Below are 22,118 nucleotides of genomic sequence, written 5' to 3' on the forward strand. Positions count from 1 at the left end.
CATCACGCTACCGTTGAACTTGGTTTTAATGTTTCTCCACAAACGGTGAAAAATACTAAAGTACAGACAAGGAGGACTCATAATGTTGTGGCCAACATTATAAATATGGAATTATAAATTTAAAACATTTTTTTTTCTGGTTTAAAAAATAAATCTGGTAGTAAATGCGGCTCTGGGGGGGCGGTGTTAGTAGGGCCGGTCTCGGCGATCCTGGCGGTGTTCGCCCCTGTGGGCCGGGGGAACAGGGATCAGTTGTGGGGTCCAGGAGCCCTTCCTGGGTTAACCCCCTCCCCAGACACCCTGCCACCCATCCACACTCCCCCATCCCACCCCCCACCCTTCACCCCCTCGCCCCTCCACCCATCTGTGCCACCCCAGCCGCCCCCCACCCTTGTCCCCAGCAGGGTCTCCCCCTCCCATCACTCCCAGCCCTGCCCTCCATCCATACTTGTCCATCTTTCCCGGCCCTCCGCGTCGTCCTCTGCCTCCTCCTCCCATCTGCTCCATCAGGGGTCCGGGGGGTCCCCCGGGGCCGCCTCCTCCTCCTCCTCTCCGGCCGCCTCCTCCGTAGCCGCCCCGGTCCATGCCCCGGCCGCCTCGGAATCCCCCTCGGTCTCCGCCGCGGCCGCCTCGGAACATCCCGCCGGGCCCCCCTCGGTCCATCAGGCCCCCGCCGCGCCCGCCTCGCATCCCGCCGGGGCCGCCTCGGCCGCGGTCACCGCCTGCGGGGCAGCGGAGAGCCGGGAGTGAGCCCAGGGCAGCAGCGCCGCTGCCGGGTCCCACCCACCATCCCAGAACACCCAGCAGGAGAAAGGCCGGAGCTGCTGGGGACCCGAAGGGATTCGGGGCTCCTTAAGGCTGAAGCATTGCCCTGGGGAGTTGGGGTGCGGCTGACAGCCCCCCAAACCCAGGAAGCACAGGAGAAATCCCGGTCTCCGTGTCATGGCTCACGGAGGGATGAAGGCCTGGCAGCTCCTGGAGCTGGCCCAGCCATTCCCCAAGGAGCCCGAGGCCAGGCCTGGGGTGTCCCGCTGGGAAGTGGGGCTGTGAACCCCCCAAACGTACCTGGAGGAGGGAAGGGGGGCGGGAGGAACCCCTCTGGTTTGGGCGCCTTGCACTGGTTGCACTCTGTTCTCCAGGCAAAGTTCTGGTTTCCACAGCCCCTGGGTACAAATTCCAGTTAGGCCAGAGTGGGACAGCATTCCAGCTGGGGTGACATTGGGAAGCACGAGCAGGAGAGCGCGTGACAGGGGACACAGGGGCAGGACAGGGGGCACAGCTGCAGTGGGGCGGGGGTCTGGCTGCCCGCAGGAGCTGTGGTTCCCCCCCAGCCCCCAGGGCTGACGCCCCTCCCTCTGTGCCAGGTGGAAGCTGATTCCTGGGAAGGCCCAGCGAGAGATTTTGGGAAAGGCCTGGCTGCCCTGGCCAGCTGCTGGGATGAGTGATGCCCCCTTGGCACAGCCCTTGGGGTGGGTACTCACGGGTTGGGGCACTGCCAGTCTCCGGCGCGGTGCTGGACGCTCCCTCCGGACGGGTTTCCCCGGGATCCCCGCGGTCCTCTCGAGGAGAAGCCACCCCTGTCTCCTCCACCTCGTCCCCCCATCCGGCCCATGGGGCCGCTGGGCCCGCTGGGGCCCCCTGGGCCGCCGGGTCCCCCCGGTCCTGCGGGAAGGAGCCCCGTTAGTGCTGGGAGCCACGGCAGCGTCGGCAAAGCAGCTCTGGGGGGGCTGCACGGTACCTCCACGGAGGGGTGGGGGCATTCCCCGCTGCTCCCGGGGCAGCATCCCGCCCCTCAGGCTGTTCATCGGGCCCTTCTTCCGCGCCAGGGTCACCTTCAGCTTGCTGCCCTGGAAATCCTTCCCTGGGAGGGACACAATGGCAGGGGCATCGGTGAGTCACGGCCCTGCTTCACACACCTGCACCCAAGATGCTTCCCACGCTTGGAATTTTTGGAATTCCACCCCAAAAAACGTCCCCCAGCACTCACCATCAAACCATTCCACGGCTGTCTTGGCAGTGGACGGGTCATCGTAGGACACGGTGGCATCGCCCTTGGGCTTGCCCGTTTCCTTGTCGATGTAGAGGTTTATCATGGGCTGCCCTGTCCTCTTGTTCATCTAAGGGACAGTGGAATGTCACCCCAGTTCTGTGTCCCCACAGCCCAGCAGGGATTTACTCGGTTCTGCTTTCCAGCAGGAGCTCATTCCAGGGACTCCAGGACAGAAGAAAGGGGCCCCAGGCCTACCATGGATGACAGCAACTGCCCAGACACCCCAAAAATGAAGGGACAGGCCCTAAAACAGCACTGCCAGGCCTCTCCCAGAGCCTGGACATGAGGGGCCAGAAAGGAGGAGAAAGAGGAGGAGGTGGGTGATCCTTTTCCCTCTGCCAGTGGGGGGTCACTGGTGTCCCCTCACCTTGACAACACCGCACTGTTTGAAGAAATCTGCCAGATCCTCCAGGGTCACATTATCATTGAGTCCCTGCACATAGACTGCAGTGCTGTCCGAGTCCTCCTCCGAGTCCATAGGGGGGCCTAGGAGACAATTCCCGGGGTCAGTGCAGGCAGAGGAAGGGCAGGGATATCCCAGGGCCGAGTTCTTTCCATCCCCTCATCCCTGCCGGCTGCAGCTTGGCTCTCTGGAGTGACAGGAAACCCCGGGCCCAAGGGAGGGGACTGTCCTCCCCTTCACCCCCGAGTGCCACGGCCACACAGAGCCCACACCCACCCACGTGGGAAGAGCCCCCAGGTTCTTTCAGGCCACATCCCACAGCAGAGATGAGGAAGACCTTCGTGCCCCCTGGGCTCCCACACAAGGACATCCACCCCCCTTTTCCGATGCTGGAAAGCTGACGCAGAACTTCCAGACACGCCTGTGTGACAGGAAGGGACAAGCCACAGATGAAGCTCTGGGGGTGCTGCGGGCTCCCTGGAAGAGCTCCAGAGCATCCCCCAACCCCCTAATTCCTGCAGAGAAGGGGGAGCATCTCCCAACCACGTGTGGTGGTTTTCCAGCTGTTTGGGAATGAAGAGTTGATGGGAACAGCCAGAAAGGCTGGAAGTGGCGGTGGGGTGACGCCGCGGTGGCCGCAGCCCTCGGAACGAGGACAGAAATGTCTGATCCACAACCTCGGGAGGGAGTTTGGTGGGAATTACCTAAATCCAGGTCGGGTCCTTCCTCCATGTGTCCTGCCAGGCGGGAGAGAAGCATAGGGGAGGGTGTTAGTGCGGGCCCTGCGGGCTGGAGAACCGACACACACAACACTAGCTACGACCTGCGCCGCACAAGCAGCAGCACTGCACCTTACTGGGCCATCAGGTGGCTCTTTTAGCACTTCTGCCAACCAAAAACCACTATTACACTGGTTTTAAGCATTTCTTTCCAACCAATAACCACTATTACACTGATTTTTTAGCAGCTTTCAAACCGTTAACCACTATTACACTGATTTTTTTTAGCAGGTTTCAAACTGTTAACCACTATTAACGCTGATTTTTTAAAAGGTTTTGCCGAGCCAATCAGTTTTTAAGTTCATTAATAAAAGTTACTTAGTATATCTATATATATTATAAAAAAAAAAAAAAGAAAAGGATTTATTACATCCAAACCATTTCTTTTCCCCAAAATTACAGGAGTGGTTGCTCAACTCTTCCACTGTGTCCGCATACCCCTGGGCATCGCCGGCAGTACCCATTACAGTCTGGTTGCATATTGTCATTTTTAAACCACTTAAACGAATAAAAAATTACACTTCGTGCTAAAAAAAAAAACTGACTGCAATTTTTTTTTTTTTTTTTTTTTTAACACTATCCATTGTAATGCTCAAAAACTTACCACCAGGCTTATTGAAGCCACCTCGCTCTCCAGCGCTGCTGGGGGGATAAACGAAGAAATGAAGGCCTTTCCCTTTACAAAGCCAGCACCGCTCTGAGCCTCTGCGGCTCACAGGGGAGAAGGGCACTGGCTAAACATCTCCAAACATCTCTCTGTCTCTCTCTCATCTCGGCACTAGGCCTTTCTTCAGGGCAGCTCGCTCAAATTTTCTTTACATATAAAGCAACCTTGGTGTGGCTTGAGGCACCGCTTTGCTGTCGGTGCCCTGGCGTTATTACTGGGTATCATCAGTGCAATACTTGGCTGAGAAATTGTTTGTAATCAAAGTGGGTTTTTTTTGTTGTTGTTGTTGTTGAAGAGCAATTTGGGGGTGTTTCAGTGGTCAACTCCCTCCCCTCGGTGTGTCCAGCAAGGTGCACCCTCAGCCTGCGGCAGCGCGGGCCCGCGGGTCCCTGACATTTAACAGTGTAAAAGGAGACAAACCACACGCGAGACCTACAACACAGTTCAGCTGACATCGCCCCTAAAACCCTCAAAATAAAGCCATACATTCAGGTCACTACTGAATTTAACAACTCTTTACAGAGTACAGCGGGGGCTCCAAGGCCTGGGGTGCAGCTTTGTGGACACACTCACTTCTGGGCAGGTGCCAATGCAAACAGGGCCACAGCTTTCACCAAAAGCTTTGGCTGAAGCATTCACAGCTAAAACTGCTTTGGAGCGTGGTGGGGAGGTAGGAAAATGCCACCTCGAGAAAGGATTTAGGCTGTTTCTTGCTCTTTTTTTGGGTGAGCCAGCAAGCTGTTTGGAAGGAGCCGAGCAGAGGAGGGAGAGCACCATGAATTTTTCTAGCAAGTATTGCACCTCTAATACTGGGAAAAAAAAAGTCAATACAGAATTTTGAGCTGTTGCATGCAGCTTTGCCTCCTCTCGTTAAAGTACACACCATTTACGTAATGTCTCTCTTTTTAAACATAAGATTTTTACACTTTTTTTTTTTCTTTAACGTTACACAATTCTAAAGTAGTAGTATACCCTCCTCTGGTTTTTATTACCAAACAACAAGTATGCAGTTACCAAAGTTACAGAAGGATTCCGTTTATACAATCAATACATTGGGTTAAAAATATTCTATGTATATTTTTCCTCTCCATATGGACACCGTGTCTAGTCCCACTTTTCATTATGCTGCCGGCTGAGTACTGAGTACGGGTACTTTTTAAGTATTGAGGTGTTTACAAGGCTCTCACTTTGTAACCTGTAGCATATAAATGCGACAAAGCATGTTAAAAAGTTTTCCATTTTCATAAAAATATCAAATCATCGAGGCAATGAAAAAGGGCACGTTAATAACATCGAGCTCCTTACCTGCTGGAGACACTGAAATCCATCACCACAGCATGCTAAGGTGGGCCGAGTTCCCCTACCTGCCCTGGGTGTCCCCTGAAGCCACCTGTTCTATGGACATCACAAACTCTACGTCCATAAGGCTGGGGCAGGGGGGGACCCTTTGTAAGGGTCTGGCCAGGTGGGAAATCGCTCGGGAGGCAAATTTGAGCTGGGATTAAGGTGTGAGATCAGAGACAGGTGACAAATCTTTGGCAATGAGAAGCTTGGAAGGGGCTAGAAATTTGAAGATGTGATGATAGACATTTCAGGTGTCTACATCTACTTTCATCGTTAAGAGATCAACACAGCACGGCTGAAATCTTTATGCAGATCCCTGGAACTCTGTTCCACCCGTGCCAATTCCAAGCTGGATGTGTTCCCACACAAACCAGCCCTCTCCATTGTTTCTTGGATTTCTCTGATAAAGATTTCATGCCACGTCAATGGGCTGCAACAGAGCTATGCAGACTGGGGCCGTCCACTGCCAAACTGGGGCTGTCACCGGGCTGTGCCAGGGGGAAAAGTGGCCTCTGGAGGGCAGCTGCCATCACAGCCCCCCTGCCAGCACCGGGGTGGGCACAGCGTGTCCTGTGCCACACCTGGGGACACTCTGCACAGCTCTGAGCAACGGGGTGAGGGGATGGAACACACACAAAGCTGTGAAGCCTCTCTCGGAGGAGCCTTTGGGAGTAGTTCTCCTCCCTCGCCTCTATCAGAATGACCTCCACGGATGGGGACACACCTGAAGGCACAGGTGGCACCAAGCCAGGCTGTGCCATCAGGTGAAATGGCCAAGCTGATTCAGAGCGCCTGAATGCTCCCAGGGGGAGCAGGCCTGGGAGCCAAAGCACTTCTTCCTCTCTGTCCTCGGGCTCCTTCTCCACGTGGCACTGGCAGGCTCCACGGGAGGAGGCTGACACAAGGCTCCTGCCCTGCCAAAATCCCCGCTCCTGAGGCCCAGGGAGCATCCCCTGGAGCTGGTGGGAGGTTTGTGTGTGTTCCACCCAGAGTTACTGTTAAACCCCACAGAGGATTCCACCTCTGAGCAACCGTGAAGGGAGCTGAAAGTGCCAGGGCCAGCATTACCCCCAGTTTCCCCCTCCCTGGGTGCCCAACCAGCTGCAGGACAAACCAACCATCCTGCTCCTATTTCCCTGAGGATAATGTTTCCATGGATGACAAGCAATGCTGCTACACAGACACGTCCTCCATGGAAACACAGCTGGGAACGTCAACCTTTCAGTCCCTTCTTTTGCGTTTCAAATCCTATGGGTAAACCAGAATTAGAGAAAAGGAGAAAAGCTTTGCTCTTACCCCATTCCACCGCGTCCTCCTCCCCGCCCACCTCTGCTCATGCCTCCACGCTCATATCCCCCTCGTCCCCTGCCCCGGCTATCGGGGCCGCTCAGATTCCGGCTCTCTCCGGGGCCGGAGAAGCCTCCGGATTCCTGCCCGTACATGTTCATGCTGCTGGGATGGTCCTGGCGGAACGAGCCTGGGGAAGGGTGCAAACAGGTCAGGAGAGGCAGCCCCTTCACCTGCCCTCAGCTCCAGCCACGTTGCAGCTGTTCAGTTTGGGAAAATCCCTCTGAGGGTGTTGATTCCAGATGTTTCTCCAGACAAGGTCACCCCTGACCCACATCCCCACGTGCCACATCCGCATGACTCTTAAATCCCTCCAGGGATGGGGACTGCACCACTGCCCAGGGCCTGACCAACAGGAAGAAATGTTCCCAAAATCCACCCTGAGCGTCCCCTGGCCCAGCCTGAGGCCGTTCCCTCTCCTCTTGTCCCTGTTCCCTGGAGCAGAGCCCGACCCCCCGGCTGTCCCCTCCTGTCAGGAGCTGTGAGAGCCACAAGGTCCCCCCTGAGCCTCCTTTTCTCCAGGCTGAGCCCCCTCAGCTCCTCCCCACAATCATTTTGTGCCTCTGTGCTCCCACCTTTCCCCTGAGGGGATCATCCCAACCTACCACTGCCTCCAGAAATGCCGTTTTTCATCAAGAGAGGCCAAACCCCAGCTCAAACACCCTCCCCCTTCAACCCAGCTCTGAGTTTAAGACCCAAACCAAGGCCAGGGCTCCTTCCCACTCACTCTGCTGGCCGTAGCTGCTGCTCTGCTGGCTGTACTGGCTGGGGGCCTGGCTGTAGGATCCGGTGGGAGGTGGGTAACTGGTGGGAGGTGGCTGCTGGCCATAGCTGCTTTGCTGGCCGTAACTGGTCTGCTGGCCATAGGAGCTCTGCTGCCCGTAGCTGCTCTGCTGGGAGTAAGTGCTCTGATCGTAACTGCTTGGCTGTGTGGAGGAATAGCTGGAAGATAAAAGTGTTGGGAAAGGTGGGATGATGAGGCAATTCCCTGGCAGCACACATGGAATGGCTCATGCTGGAAGGCAATGCAATTACAGGCTGTATTTAGTGCAGTAAATCACTTTAAAAGCTGAAGTCATCCTATGGAGGCCAGTCTCCAGGGCTGTGAAAGCAAAAACTACGTGGCCAATCCCAGTTTATTCACACCTCTAGGAAAAGGCACAAGTGCCAGGGCAAAACTCAGTGGTAATGGAGGTAACAGGCCCTGAATAAAAGAAGCTCCTCTCATGCAGCTGGGCCTTTGAGAATTTCAAAGTGTACATTTTAGAAGTCACATCAAAGACACCTGAAGGGAGAAGGGAGCTCCTGGGCCAAGCTGTATGTAGAAGGAGGCAGCAAAATGTCACTCTAGGAAAATTCTTAAAATTAAAAAAAAAAAAACGTAGAAAATGTCTTAAAACCCATTTGTCATCATGCAGACACTTCTACACTCAGCCACAGCCTCCCCATCCCCACCACAACAACTACAAGAAGCACAGCTCCTCCTCCCAGGCCACCAAGGGTCCTTTTCCATGAAATCCCCCCAAAAGGCCCCTGAGCTGAGCACTGCCAAGCGTTACCTGGTCGGAGGGTAGGAGGGTGGAGCAGAGACAGGCTGCATGGGGTAGCTGGCAGGCACCTGGGGGTAGCTGTAGTTGCTCTGCCCGTAGCCCAGGCTGGGCTGGCTGTAGCCTGTCGTGCTGGACTGAGGCTGGCTGGTCTCTGCTGGTTTGCTGCCATCCTGGGGTCTGGGGAGAAATATGGAACAACATTGGTGCCCAGCCCCACAGCTGGCAGCAGCAAAGGGCTCAGATCCCACAGGACTGGGGGTTGTGAGCTCTTTTTTGGGGTAGCATTAAAGCTGGCCTTGATTTGTGACAGCCACTCTGGCAGCAGCCAATAAATAGGTAATAAACACAATTTTAGCACTCACTGCCTGGGTATTTGCACACTCCAGGAAAGGGCCAGGCAGTGCTCTGAACAGAGAGCATGGAACACCACAGCTCCTGTTCATCCCAAAGCCACGGGGCTCAGACCTGGGCTGTGGGGCTGAGTGGAGGATGTGGAATGCCAGCAAGGCTGCTCCTGCAGAGCCCTGGGAAAGCAGGAGCTGAAGCAGGCAGCAGGGCAGGCACTGAAATGCCCCATTGTTTGGTTCAGAATCCAGCTCAGGCAGATATTGCCTCACACACGTTATCCCCCAATGATCCCACGGAACAGAAAGGATGCTGGGCTTGGACTGGGTGACCTTTAAAGGTCCCCTCCAACCCAAACCACTCACAATTGTGTGTTTAGAATTAACTCTCAAGGCCTGAAATTTGAGAACCCTTTGCATGTGATTCACACATCCCCTTCTGTTTGTCCCAAAGTTTAAAAGCCCTGTGAATGTGGTACTTGGGGAGCGGGTTAGTGGTGGCCTCCATGATCTCAGAGGGCTTTTCTAACTCCAAGAATTCTGAGTCTTTAACTTCTATTTGTTTTTCAGAGTGGAGCAAAAATAGTGAAGCTGCTTTTGCTGTAGAAGCTGGGAAAAATTATACACAATGTCAGGATTCATCCAGCAAATTTACATCTCTTTAAAGTGTAACCTGTCAGAGCTGTGCCAGGTTCTGCCTTCCCTTCCCACAGTGCTTGCTACAGACACCAGGTAAGGGAAAAAATCAGCGTTTACTCACTTCCAAACAAGTTTCCATTATGTATTCTAAATGTTTCATATCCTCTCAGCAAACAATTCAACTCAATAGATGACAGGCAGTGCCCAGAGGGGTGAGATTTAAAGAGGAAATGTTTTGCAGGCTGTGCATCCACCCAGCATCCTGCCTGACCCCGTGACTCGGGAGCAGACAGGGCTCAGCCCTGTCCTGCAGTGCCAGAGGCCAGAGCCTGATGTGGCTGCGGCGGCTCCCTGATCCCGCAGGAACGGGAACGGGACCGGGAATGGGACCGGGAGCGGTGCTGACACCGTGCCCTCCCACAGCCCTCCCACAGCCCTCCCACTGCTCCCTCCTCCTGCCACAGCCCCAGAGCAGGAGGATGGGGAGCAGTGAGAAGAGAAGGAGGAGGAGGAGGGGAATGAGGAGGAGAAGGAAGGAGTAACTAGAGATGAAGAAGAAGAAGGAGGAACAAGAGGAGGATGAGACGGAGGAAGAAGAGAAGAAGGAGGAGACAGAGGAAGAAGAGAAGGAGACAGAGGAAGAAGAGAAAGAGGAGGAGGAAGAGGAGTAATGAGAGATGGAGAAGTAAGAGAAAGAGGAGCAGAAATAGGAGGAACAAGAGGAGGAGGAAGAAGAAAAGGAGGAGGAAGAGAAGAATGAGGAGGGGGTGGAGAAGAAGGATGAGGAGAAAAAGGGGGGAAGAAGAAGAGAAGGAAAAGGAGGAGGAACAAGAGGAGGAGAAAAAGGACAAAGAAGAGAAGGAGAAGGAAGAAAAAAGGAGGAGGAGAAGAGAAGGCTGAGGAGGGGGTGGAGGAGAAGCATGAGGAAGAAGATAAAGAAAAGGAGGAGGAAGAATAGATGGAGGAGGAAAAAAAAGAGGAGATGGAGAAAGAGGAAGAGGAGGAAGATGAGGAAGGGGTGGAGAAGAAGGATGATGAGAAGGAGGGAGAAGAGAAGGAAAAGGAGGAGGAATAAAAGACGGAGGAGAAGGAAGAAGAGACAGAGGAGAAGATGGAAAAAAAGAAGGAAGAGGAAGATGATGAGGATGGTGACAACGAGGAGGATGAGGATGGTGACAATGAGGAGGAAGATGAAGACGGTGATGATAAAGAGGAGGAGGGAGAAGAATGATGATGAGAAGAAGGACGGAGAAGGAAAAAGGAGGAAGAAAAGACGGAGGAGAAGGAGGAAGAGACAGAGAAGGACAAGAAGGAGGAGGATGAGGATGGTGACAATGAGGAGGAGGAAGATGAGGAAGGGGTGGAGAAGGATGGGGTAGAAGAGAAGGAAAAGGAGGAAGAAAACACAGAGGAGCATGAAGAATAGACAGAGGAGAAGAAGGAGGAGAAGGAAGATGAGGATAGTGATGATGATGAGGATGGTAAGGAGGAGGAGGAGGAAGATGAGGAAGGGGTGAAGAAGGATGGAGAAGAGAAGGAAAAGGAGGATGAATAAAAGACAGAGAAGGAGGAAGAGCCAGAAGAGAAGCAGAAGAAGGACGAAGATGAGGATGGTGAGGAGGACGATGAGGAAGATGAGGAAGGAGTGGAGAAGAAGGAGGAAGAAGAGAAGGAAAAGGAGGATGAATAAAAGACAGAGAAGGAAGAAGAGCCAGAAGAGAAGCAGAAGGACGAAGATGAGGATGGTGAGGAGGAGGAAGATGAGGAAGGGGTGGAGAAGGAGGAAGAAGAGAAGGAAAAGGAGGATGAACAAAAGACAGAGAAGGAAGAAGAGCCAGAAGAGAAGCAGAAGGAGAAGGATGAAGGTGAGGAGGAGGAAGATGAGGAAGGGGCGGAGAAGAAGGAGGAAGGGAAGGCAAAGGAGGATGACCAGAGCACAGAGGAGGAGGAGGAGGGGCGGTACCTGGCGGGGGCGGCCGGCGCCGGCTGCTGCCCGTAGGCCGGGTAGGTGGGCTGGGTGCCGTAGGCGGCCGGGGCGGCGTACGAGCTCTGGCTGCTGGTGACCGTGGCCGTGTTGGTGTCGTAGGCGGCGCTGCCGTAGCCCTGCACGGGCTGGCTGTAGGCAGGGGGGGCAGTCGGGGCGCTGTAACCTGCAACACAGCACAGCTCAGCCCCACGGCTCTGCCGGACCGCGCAATTCCAGCCGGGCTTCAGGCTCATCTCTCCCCGTGCCCGGCCGTGGGACACCTTCCACCATCCCAAGCCCTGTCCAGCCTGGCCTCGGGCGCTTCCAGGGATCCAGGGGCAGCCACAGCTGCTCTGTGTCACCTCCCTCACCTCAGCTTCCCATCTAACCCTGCTTTCTGGCCACACAAAGCCACTTCTGTCCTTCCAGACTCCTGTCCCAGGTCCTTCTCCAGCATTCCCAAGTATCTCAGACTCTGATCCTTGTGGTGCTTCTGGGGCTGAACGCAGACACACTTTTACCACCACAAAACTACCTCAGACAACTCAAAAAATATCAATTACCCACCCTGCCCCGCTGCCTTACTCACAGAATCCCCCACCTTGGGAAGCCTCAGCCTTCAGCCCCTCAGCATCCCAAAATCCCACTCCCAGGAGCTTTCTGGAAGCCACCCCTGGACCAGCACCCAGGATTGTTTACAGCAACCAGAGCTCAGGCAGGGCAAGCTGAGACATGGAGCATCTCCTCAACAAAGGCAGGGTAACAAACCCCCTTGAGCTCCAAAGTAAAGAAATCCAACTGATTTGGCAAGTATAGTCCCATCCTTTTAGCTCTTCTGAAAAATAAAGGCACAAAACCTGGCCTGGGAAGTCTTTCAGAGGCATTTCTGAAGGCCTATTTTAAATCAGTAAAGCTGGAAACAAAAGAAAAGCACTTTCCATTTGCTTTCACATGAGAAAAAGGTCAAAAGAGACACATCAGGCAGCTCCTGATGTTTTTATGTACCTTCCCTTTTCTCAGAATTTCAGTTCAGTTTAGGGAAAAAGCTGTGAGCTCACAGAGTTCCTTTTCAACAGTTTTACAATATCCAAGATCCCCAAACAGCTCCTGTATAATTTAGTGGCATTTGCCTTGTCACAAAGGTGAACTGGCATTAGCACACCGGGTTTGTGCTCTTAACAACCTTTCTAACAAGTTTTCAAATTAAGAATATGAGACTTAGATGGAAAAACAGCAATAAAAATGCTGTTAAACATTAAAAAAGGCAAAAAGAGCAGCCAAATGCTCTCATGGCTGGGATCAGTGATGGCAACAGCTTCTCCATCACTTTTGATTTTTAATAAACACGGGAGGCTTGTGACACATTTCCTTTAGGCAAATTGGGCTGCAGCATTTTATTCCAAGTGCCTGATTTGCAAAGCAAACAGCACTTCCAGCAGCAGAACACGCTGTGCCCTCACAGAGCACCACGGTGTGCCACAGCCCCACTGCTGCCTCCACACCAGGGCAGCAGCAAAGAGGAACAGGAGGAGGGCAGGAAGTCTGCACAGCAAATTCACTACAGACACCCCCAAATTCCAGCTTTTCTGCTGGCCCTCAGGATCCTGGTGAAGACACAAGGCCAGCCTGGACCCTCTGCCAGAGTCCTACCCCTGGCCCCCAGCCCAACCCCATCCCAGGGCTGCCACGCTGGGAATGCAAACTGAACTCCCACTGGGAAATAACTTGTGGGAATCACCAGAAAATCAATTTTAATGGTTATTATTCCTGTCTGCTGCTCTCTGAAAAGTGTTGCTGAGAAGGGTGAAGGGGATGATGCCCAACGGGAGGATTTTTAAAGCCTCGGACAAATTTGAGCAGCCCAAACACTTAAATGTGAGGCTAGACAGCAATTGCACAGGGAGCACCAATCCCAGGAGTTAAATAAACCTTTATTTTAACTGCCAAAGCCTGACCACACACTAGAAAAGGCTAAGTACAGCCTGCAGCCCGTGTGCTGCAGCCACAGCCCTGCCCTGGGCTGCTCCCCTTGGATTTGGAGCCCCAGGGTGCTCCTCCCACAGCTGGGCTCCCTTTCCCAGTGCTCTTACTGGGAGCAAAAAGCTTTGCTGGCTCTGCACAGGCAGCAGGATAAAAGGGAGGAGAAAAAAAAAAAAAAAAGTTGAATTTTAAAGCTTCAGCTCTAGATGGAGCATTTCCCTCGTGGTAGAGTGTGCTCAGCAGGAAGGGTTTGTCCCAGAGGAAAGGCAGTGATTTCCCATCCCACTGGTCCAAATCACAAATCAAGCCCAATTTAGACACTCTGGGAACCCTCAAGGGCTGTTCTTTTGAGGGTGGCATCTCTATGAAATCCCTTTTCTCTCCTCCCCTCCCAGTTAGGAAAATAAAAGTTGACACAGCAGAAAAGCTGGTGAAAGAAAAAGGTAACAGAAGGAATAATAACCTGCTTAAAGTGCCTAAATTCCCCTCAAAGAAACCCCTTCCTGAACGTTAGGAATTCTTCAGGTGGTGGAGAAGCTTGCAGGATTTGACCCACAGAGAATATCAACTGGAAAAGTCTGGATTCACAGAGATTTCTTCCTTCCAGAAAGATTTATTTAGGAAGAGAGCTGCCTCCTGCTTGGCTTGTGTCTGTCCCAGCAGTGAGGGGCTGGAGAAGGGATGCAGAGCTGACTCTCTCTCCTGCCTGTTTTGGGATATTTTGGGGTTGTTATGGCAGCTGTGTGTTCATGAATTCCAAATCCTTTAGAAATTTCAATATCCATACCCCAAATTTCCCAGGTAAAGGGAAGCAGGGGCTGCCTGGCTTTAGAGAGCACTTCCCACTTCCAAGAGATCCACACCTGGACACCAAAATGCTCTTTATTTATTTACTCCTGTAATTGCTGCTAATACCCTGCACTGATTAATGAGCCACAGGTCTGAGGGTGCCCAGTGATCCCCAACCTGAGGATCCCAAATCCCATTTTTCTCTGGAACAAAGTGACTGGGTGGCTCCAAGACACCTTTTCCTACAGCCCCAGGGAGGGAAGGAGGGTGGTAACTCTTTCCTGGGGTATCCCAGAGGCAAGGCAAGGAAAAATCCATCCCTGCCATTCCCACCCATCCTGAGGCTGCATCCACACACATCTTGGATTTCCTTGACCTCAACAACACTTCACCTAAACACCAGGCTGTACAGGCAAAAAAAAACCCAAAAAAACCAACCAAAAAAAAAAAAAAAAAGCCTTGATGAACTGCAGTACAAAAAGGTGATTCACAGAAAAACAGGATTGGGATTCAACTGTAAGAACTGCACGTGTCTCAGGGCATGACAGTGTCTGGCCCAGGGGTTTATTGAGCATGAAAGGCAGGGAGGGGACAGAGAGAGAGGCTGCAGTCTCCTTTCCACAGCTCTGGCTCCTCAAGGAGAGGCAGGTGGAGGAAGGATAAATCCAGCCTGGCTCCATGCCCAGAGCTGCCACAGCCCAGCTCTGTGGGCTGATAGGATCTTTTGCTTGACCACTTTCTAAGTTGGTGGTTTTTTCATGGATGACAAGAAAATGAAGCTTTTTTTCTTTTTTTTGCCTACAAAAAAGTGCAGCTGTGCAGAAAAAAAAAAAAAAAAAGCCTTATATTATTATTATTATTCTCCCAGCAAATCTCCTCTTAAGGGAAAAGGAAAAACATAAACAGAGCAGTTTCCTGTGACTCCCGTGGGACTGGAGTCCACAGGAGTCACAGGGATGTAAATATTTCTAAGAAAGGAATTTTGGAAGTTCACAAATCATTTTTTGCTGCCAACTTTTCTCTAGGTAGTCTTAAGTGAAAAGAAAAAGTCCTGTAGATAACCCCCAGTGACACCAGCTAATAGATATGGATCTCATGAGCAGGAATTTTCCTGATCCATGTAAAGATGATAAATATTTTCATTTTGGTTAATATTTTCTCTCCAGCTCCTCCCTCTGAAGAATTCCTCAATGCCCTCTACAGACAGATATCCCAATGTCTGTCTGTCCTGGAATTCCCTTGTTTTTGGAAGTGTTTAATTCCAACTACAAAATGTTTATAATGTCTCTCCCAGGAATGTGCAGGACACGGCACCCAAGGAATCACTGGGAGGAAAATCTGCTTTCTAAAACTCCTGAATATTCAGTCCAAACATACATTAAATAAACATGAATAGACATGAATTAAACATTGCCTCAATAGTTTCAAACATTTAGACACTCGTCTGGAGGAAATTCCAGCTCCAAGAACACGCTGTGAGAGTTTATGGAGCATTAATGAGCAAGTATCTGCTGTGGAAATCCAAAACCACCACAGGGCATGCAAAGGTGGAGGGCAGGATGGTGTTTATCCTTTAGGAAATGGGGTTGGAGTCACCTAAAAGGTCTTAGTGGTCAGGATTTTGTCCATGAAGATGGCACTTGGGAGAGTTTGGAGACAGCAAAGAGCACTGCAGCCTTGCCAAGCCCTGCCTGTGTGAGCTCTGACACTCCAGGGTTTTGGCACTAAAACCAAGTGACACCTCAAGGGTTCCCACCAAAGAGGACCTCGAGTTCTGACAGGATGAGACAGAACTTTCCCTGCAAGAGTGAGCAGCACAGTCCAACCTGGACTGGCTCCTTCCACTGGGGGAAGCACCAGATGAGAAGGAGAAGGCACAGGATCAGAACAGGCACATGTCACTGCCAGAGACAGGGCTGGCAGGGAAGGGAAGGGCTGAGGAGCAGCCAGGGACACTGTTCCCTTTGCTCTGAGCACAGCACGTCCTGCTGGGTCCCACAGCACCCAAACCCTGCCCTGAAAACTCAACAGTGCATTTATTCCTGTTTATGCACGGCTGCCACAGCCCTGGCAGTGCCCAAGGCCAGGCTGGACAGGGCTTGGAGCAGCCTGGGACAGTGGAAAGTGTCCCTGCCCATGGCAGGGGGTGGCACTGGATGAGCTTTAAGGTCTCTCCCAGCCAAAACCATTCTATGAAGGATCTGGAGCTGCTGGAGCCAGTCCTGAGGAGGCCATGGAAGGCTGGAGCCAGGCTGGGAAAGCTGGGGGTGCTCACCTGGAGAGGAGAAGGCTCCAGGGAGAGCTCAGAGCCCTTGCAGGGCCTAAAGGGGCTCCAGGAGAGCTGGAGAGGGACTGGGGACAAGGGATGGAGGGACAGGAGACAGGAAATGGCTCCCACTGCCAGAGGGTAGGGCTGGATGGGATATTGGGCAGGAATTGTTCCCTGGGAGGGCAGTCACACAGGTTACTCACAGCTGCCGCATCCCTGGAAGCGCCCGAGTTTGCCCAGGGCTTGCAGCAACCTGTGGGAGCTGTCCCTGCCCATGGGACAGCTTAGGTGACATTAAGGCCTTTGCCAGGCCGAGCAGAGCTGGGCCCAGCCCAGCAGGTCTCACCTGTGGGGGGCTGCCCGTAGGAGGTGGCGTAGGCCGTCTGCCCGTACGTGGCCGTGGTCTGCGGCTGTGTGTAGCTGACGTCGCTGGGCTGCCCGTAGGTCCCGTAGCTCTGCTGCCCGTAGGTCTGCTCCAAAAGGACACAGATTCAATCCATGTGCACAAGTGACCCCCCCCAGGAATTGCAGTTGCTGAGCACTCTCAAAGCCAAGGCTGCTGTGAAAGTTTAGGTGCCGCGGGAAATTCCGGGTCAGCTCTGCAAGGAGGTGACGGAGTGGTTTTTCCCTGCCAAGGCTGAAGGAACAGGCTCTTGACATTGGCACCACACACCTCTGCTCTGTGGAAAGCAAACAGGAAAGCTCCCAGCTGCTCACAGCTACCAGCAGCACCCACAGGCACCATGCCAGCTTAACCTGGAATACGGGAATGGGAGCGCTCCCTGCACAAAGGAAAAGTCACTTCAGTGTAAAGCTGCTTTGGTGTTGGCTAAAGGAAACCTGTGGAAGGTTTCCATTAAATTATTTGGAGTATTTTTCATGCTCATCAGCCATGAATTTGAAAACTGGGTGCAGGCATGGAAGGATGGGATCCATGGGAACACCCAAAGTATCCCAGCGCTGCTGCTCCCATTCCGGTGCCGATGTGCTCAGTGAGGGATCAGCCCTCACCTCACCCATTCCCTGACTCTGTTTCCAAATCCAGCTTGAAAATCACTGAGGGAAGGAGAGGAGCAGCTGTGCCCAGCAGTGCCACCAGCTGCCCAAGCCATGCCCTACCTGCCCATGCTCCAGGCACCAGCAAGCTTGCAACAGCTCCTGGCTTAGCACCAAGCTCTGGATCCAGCTTGAGAAGTGACATGGAGACAACTTTACCCTCCAGACTCTGAAAGAATTCAGATTTCTCTCGACTTTTTGGGATATTCAGCCTTCCTGAACTCAGGGCACAGCTCTGAGCCAGGAGCAGGAAAGCCCTGAGCACATGAACACATCTCTGTCCCTGGAAGTTCCCTCCAAAAAGGGGCAGGGAACGCTGCAAACTTCCCATGGGCACGTGCCTACAGCTGAGATTAGCTGGTTAGGGCTTTAATTAGCTGGTTAGGGCTTTAATTAGCTGGTTAGGTGTTTAATTAGCTGGTTTTAGTTGCTGAGGCTTCCTGTTCCTACCCTTATCCTGCTCCCACCTTTCACCTCACCTACAACTGGGAGCAGCTCTTCCAGTTGTGGTCTCCAAAGACTTTTAATTTAAATAAGTCACCATCACCTTCCTTTCAGCCCACACTGAGCCTGTCTTCCTCCTCCTCTTGGGAAGGAAAATTAAGCCTACAGCACTTTTTGAGGACAAGAATTTACCTTTGGAAACATACTTGGAGTTTGCAGACAAATGTGGTTGTAGTAACTTGGATTCTAAAGGTTAAAAATAAGCATTAAGTTAATCTCTTAAAGACCATCATTATCTTGCAGTCCAGCCAACTGAGAGTATGAACACTTATAGCAATAAAACTCCAGGAAAAAGCAGATTCCCTCCTCCTCCTCCTCTGTCCAATTCTGCCATTTCCCAAAAGGCAATTCCCCCCTTTTTTCCCAGTTTTTTTCTCTCCTACACCTCTGATTACAACACCCACCAACGTGGTGGTGTCAAACATACACCAAGAATTTGGCTTTTCTGGCATCGGGATTGAATAAATTAACAAAAAAAGGGGGATTGTTGAGGTTATTTCCACTTTTAAAATGCACTTTGGGCTGGGGGAGAAGCTCCAAGACAACTTTTAACCACGGATTTTGACGCTGCCACTCAGAGTTTCCAGTTTTCCTGGAAAACAGGTGATTGAGCAGGAATTCCACCCCCTCCCCATGTTTTACCTGGGTGGTCTGTGCATATCCTTGGGCTGGCTGAGGTGCATAGGCGCTGTAGCTGTGGAATGAATGTAAAGACATTTATAATCTTGCCCCAAATCTGCATCACCAGACAAATTTTCACACAGCCCCAACGGTTTCTTGCTGAAATTCTACGAGAATACAAAGCTCCAGGAAAACCCTCAGGATCTTCCAAACATACCTGAGTTAAGCCCAAACCATAATTATGATTTACTTTTATGACATCTTTTTAAAACAGGGAGGATAAGCTACTTACCCCTGCTGAGCTGCAGCTTGGCTATAGGTACTGTAATCTAAAAGAAAAGGAGAAGAATAAAAACATTGATAAAAGCTTAATAAAATTAAAGAGACCAAGAGCACAGCAGCTGGAATTTCCTCCTGCAGCTCGCTATAAACCACTGGAATTCCAGTTTCCCAAGGGTGGAAGGTAAATGCACATTTTCAGTCCTCCTTTTGGAGGGGAACAAAACCTTCCTTCCCCTCATTGTTCCTGCTGCTCGCAGCAGCCACTTTGATCTCAAATGACCCCGGTTCAATTTAACTGCCACCTTGGATGGATCCCAGGGGGCTGGCAGGGGGGGATTTGGGTTGGAACAAAGGAAAAACAGGGATCTGAGCCTTCCAAACCCACCACCCTGCTCTGAAAGGGCTGGGCTGGAAGGTTTCACCACCTTCACTCCTTCCCTTTCAAGGACACAAATGGATGGCTGGAAAGCCACTTGTCCCCCTGGAAGGGCTGGAGCTGGGAAGATGGGAGTGATTCCCTCCACAGATCCTCAATCCAAGTCAGCAACTGACTGGGAGGAGAACCAAAATCCTGAAAACCCCAGCAGCAAAGCCTGTGCTGAAGTGATTTGCTGGCAGGGATGGAAAATGAATCCACATGGCAATTAGGAGGCTAAATTTGAAAGGACTGCAGCTCCCAGCTCCCTCAGAGGCAGCAACAGTTCCAGCTCCCAACCCAAGGTCCGGAGCACGGATGAATTCATCATTCTCAGCAGACCTGGCCAGAGACACCAGCTCTGCCAGGAGCACAGAAGGTGCTCAGGAGATCAGGAATGAGCCCAGAACCTCCTGGTGGAGGCCACAGCCAGAAGCTGCATCAGTGGAGCTGCTCCCAGCCATCCCTGTGCGGGAAGAGTTCCCACTGCTCCCATCACCATCACACCTTGGCCAGAAATCCAAGTTTCTCCCAAGAATCATGGAATATCCCCAAGTGGGAGAGACCCACACGGATCAAGCTCAACTCCTGCACTGGAGAACTTGAGGAAGCAAATTTTGCCTGGCTTTAATGCCATTATCCCACAATTCCCAAGGCATGGAGCCCCAGGAATCACTTGGAAAACACAGCTTCCATCCAGCACAACCTCCTGTTCCCCAGCCTGTGCATCCATCCCTACTAAACCCTTCCTGCCCAGCCTCCAGGGGTGCTCCCAGCTTCTCCTCCTGCTCCCTGGGCAGGAGCAGAGCCCCTGGATCCCTGCTGGAGGCAGGAACAGGGATCCCAGCAGGAATCCTTGGCAGTTGTCCATTCCTTTGACCTTGCCCAGAACACCTCACACGGGGAAAGAAGACACTTGGAGTTCTCCAAAGCTTTCCCTGCTCCCAGGACACAAGGCACAAGTTGTTAAACTCCCCTGGCAGCATTCCCACTTCCCTCTCAGGTTGGCACGTGGGATACTGGAACATTTTCCTTGTTCAGTTCAGGGTTCTGGGTTTGTTTGGTTTTTTTTTTCATTCACTTTACATGTGGTTCTGCTAAATCCTGAGTGTTAATTAATGCCTGGCCCCCCTCATCCAGCTTCCCTTTCCCTACCACTCCACTTTTTTCCCTGCTCACCCTCCAGCCACCAAAACCTCATTTAATTTGTTTTTAGCCCATTTTGGCCTCGAGCTCCACGCAGGGGTATCAATTAACCCCTCTCCCAACAGCCCTCCCCAGTCCCACCTAAACCCAACATTTTCCCCTCTGCAGGATTTAATTCCAGGTGTGGAATTTGCAGTTTGCCTGTGGTGATGCCTCTCTTTTAATTTGCTGGGATTTAGAGGAACATGGAACATTAATAAAAAATAATATTATGGTTCATTTAGTTAAACCCATCTCCTGGCTTTTATTTCCAGGGGGAAATTAATCTTCTTCCTTTTATTTCACAAGGCTCAGAAGCACACCAGAGGCTGAAAATAGCAGCTCCCAGGAGGAACAATTCCATGAATTAAGGGAAAACACAGCTGTGGTTTTAACCCCCATCCTGACAATTCCACTGGCAGATGTTCCTTTACTGACTTTTCTTTTTCAAGCTCCCCAAGGTGCTGTTGGTGATATTCCCTCACACTCCATGGCCTGGGAGATTTTCCTTGCTGGAAAAAAGGAAAATCCTCATTTCTTTTAAAGGGAGTCAAATCCTGCTGGGATTTAAAGTACTTTAAGGTGTACTGAGCTGGAGAATTTCAGTCTCCAACTATTTGTATCCAGCTGGAGCCCTCGTGGAAAAACGTTTCATTCAGAAAAATGTGGAGCCATGGAGATGGTGGAACATCTTATCTCCCTGTGGGGAAAAGTTGGCAGAGGAGAAGGCTCCAGGGAGAGCTCAGAGCCCTTCCAGGGCATAAAGGAGCTCCAGGAGAGCTGGAGAGGGACTGGGGACAAGGGATGGAGGGCCAGGACACAGGGAATGGCTCCCACTGCCAGAGGGGAGAGCTGGATGGGACTTTGGGCAGGAATTCCTGGCTGGGAGGTGCTGGAGCGGAGATCCCAGAGGATGCTCCGTGCCCGGCGGTGCCGCGGGCCGGGCTGGGAGCCCGCAGGGGCAGCGGGAGGTGTCGCTGCCCCCGGGATGGCTCCGGCTCCCTTCCCACCCGCGGCGCTCCGCCGTCCCGCAGCGCAGCCAGAGCCGCCCGGCAGGGCCGGAGCGAGCCCCGCTCGGGCTCGGCTGCTGCGAGCGCGGGGCCCCGGCGATCCGGCGGCACCGAGGGGCCGCAAGAGCCGCAGCGGACACTGAGGGGAAACACCCGCGGCCCCGGCGCGGCCCGGGCGGGCGGCCGCTGGGACACGGGCGGGACGGGCCCTGCACGGCCCGACCCCAGCGGCCCCCCGGGCGCGGCGCCGCGGGCCGGCGGCGCCGTCCCAGCGCCCCTCCGGCCGCTCCGCGGCGGGGGCGGCGGCGCTGCCGGGGGTCCCGTCCCGCCCCGCCGCCCGCCCCGGGCCCGGCCCGCCCCGGCCCCGCTCACCCGTCGACGCCATTTTCTCGCCTTCCTCCTCCGCGCTGCCCGCCCGGCCCCGCCCCGCGCCGCGCATGCGCCGCCCGGCCCCGCCGCGCGCACCACCCCGCGCCCGGGGGGCGCCGCCGGCAGATCGCGCCCCGGGGGCTCGGCCCGCCCCGCTCCGCCGCCCGCCCGCCGCTGCTGCCGTCCGCGGAGAACCGGGACGGCCCCGCGGGCAGCGGCCGCCGCTCCGGTTTGCGGCTCCGCCGCCTCGCTGCGCGCTTCCCCCCCCCGCCGGGCGGAGGGATGGTACGGCCCGCGGCCGTTAGGGACCGTCGCGCAAGAGGCGCTCGGGCCGCGAGGCGGAGCGGGGAGCGCGGCGGGGGCGTGACGTCACGGCCGGCGTAGTGATGTCATTGCGGCGTGGCGGGGCCGCCGTGACGTCACGCGCCGTGCCGCGGGGGGGGCCTGGCGGCGCCTCCTGGCCGTGAGGTCGGTCACTCGGTGTCACCGGCCGGCGGCTGGCGCCACGGGCTGTGTGCGACCTCACCAGGTGCCGAGAAGTGGCAGGGC

The 22,118-nt window shown here is 53.5% G+C and overlaps 1 protein-coding gene across 4 annotated transcripts; it reads right to left on the reverse strand.

The window, feature by feature from the left end:
* Positions 1 to 8: 8 nt before the first annotated feature.
* On the reverse strand, positions 9 to 21,695 carry EWSR1 (EWS RNA binding protein 1). 4 transcript variants are annotated; one of them, XM_077787114.2, is made up of 18 exons: positions 21,573 to 21,695; positions 18,601 to 18,637; positions 18,330 to 18,381; positions 17,820 to 17,873; positions 16,474 to 16,597; positions 11,087 to 11,273; positions 8,150 to 8,317; positions 7,318 to 7,532; positions 6,540 to 6,720; positions 3,837 to 3,871; positions 3,158 to 3,190; positions 2,418 to 2,536; positions 1,988 to 2,117; positions 1,739 to 1,861; positions 1,482 to 1,662; positions 1,066 to 1,163; positions 449 to 722; positions 9 to 226 (listed from the first exon to the last, which is right to left on the reverse strand). In XM_077787114.2, exons 1-18 carry the CDS (start codon positions 21,637 to 21,639, stop codon positions 187 to 189), a joined length of 2,118 nt encoding a protein of 705 aa, XP_077643240.2. In that variant the 5' UTR covers positions 21,640 to 21,695; the 3' UTR covers positions 9 to 186. The 4 variants fall into 4 exon arrangements, with proteins under 4 accessions (XP_077643240.2, XP_085449051.1, XP_077643241.2 ...); XM_085592925.1 differs by having other exon boundaries at positions 3,837 to 3,874; XM_077787115.2 differs by lacking the exon at positions 17,820 to 17,873.
* Positions 21,696 to 22,118: the final 423 nt, after the last annotated feature.

This window comes from Lonchura striata, chromosome 15 (assembly GCF_050655825.1).
Source record: "Lonchura striata isolate lonStrDom1 chromosome 15, ASM5065582v1, whole genome shotgun sequence".
In the NCBI taxonomy this organism is placed as follows: Eukaryota; Metazoa; Chordata; class Aves; order Passeriformes; family Estrildidae; genus Lonchura; species Lonchura striata.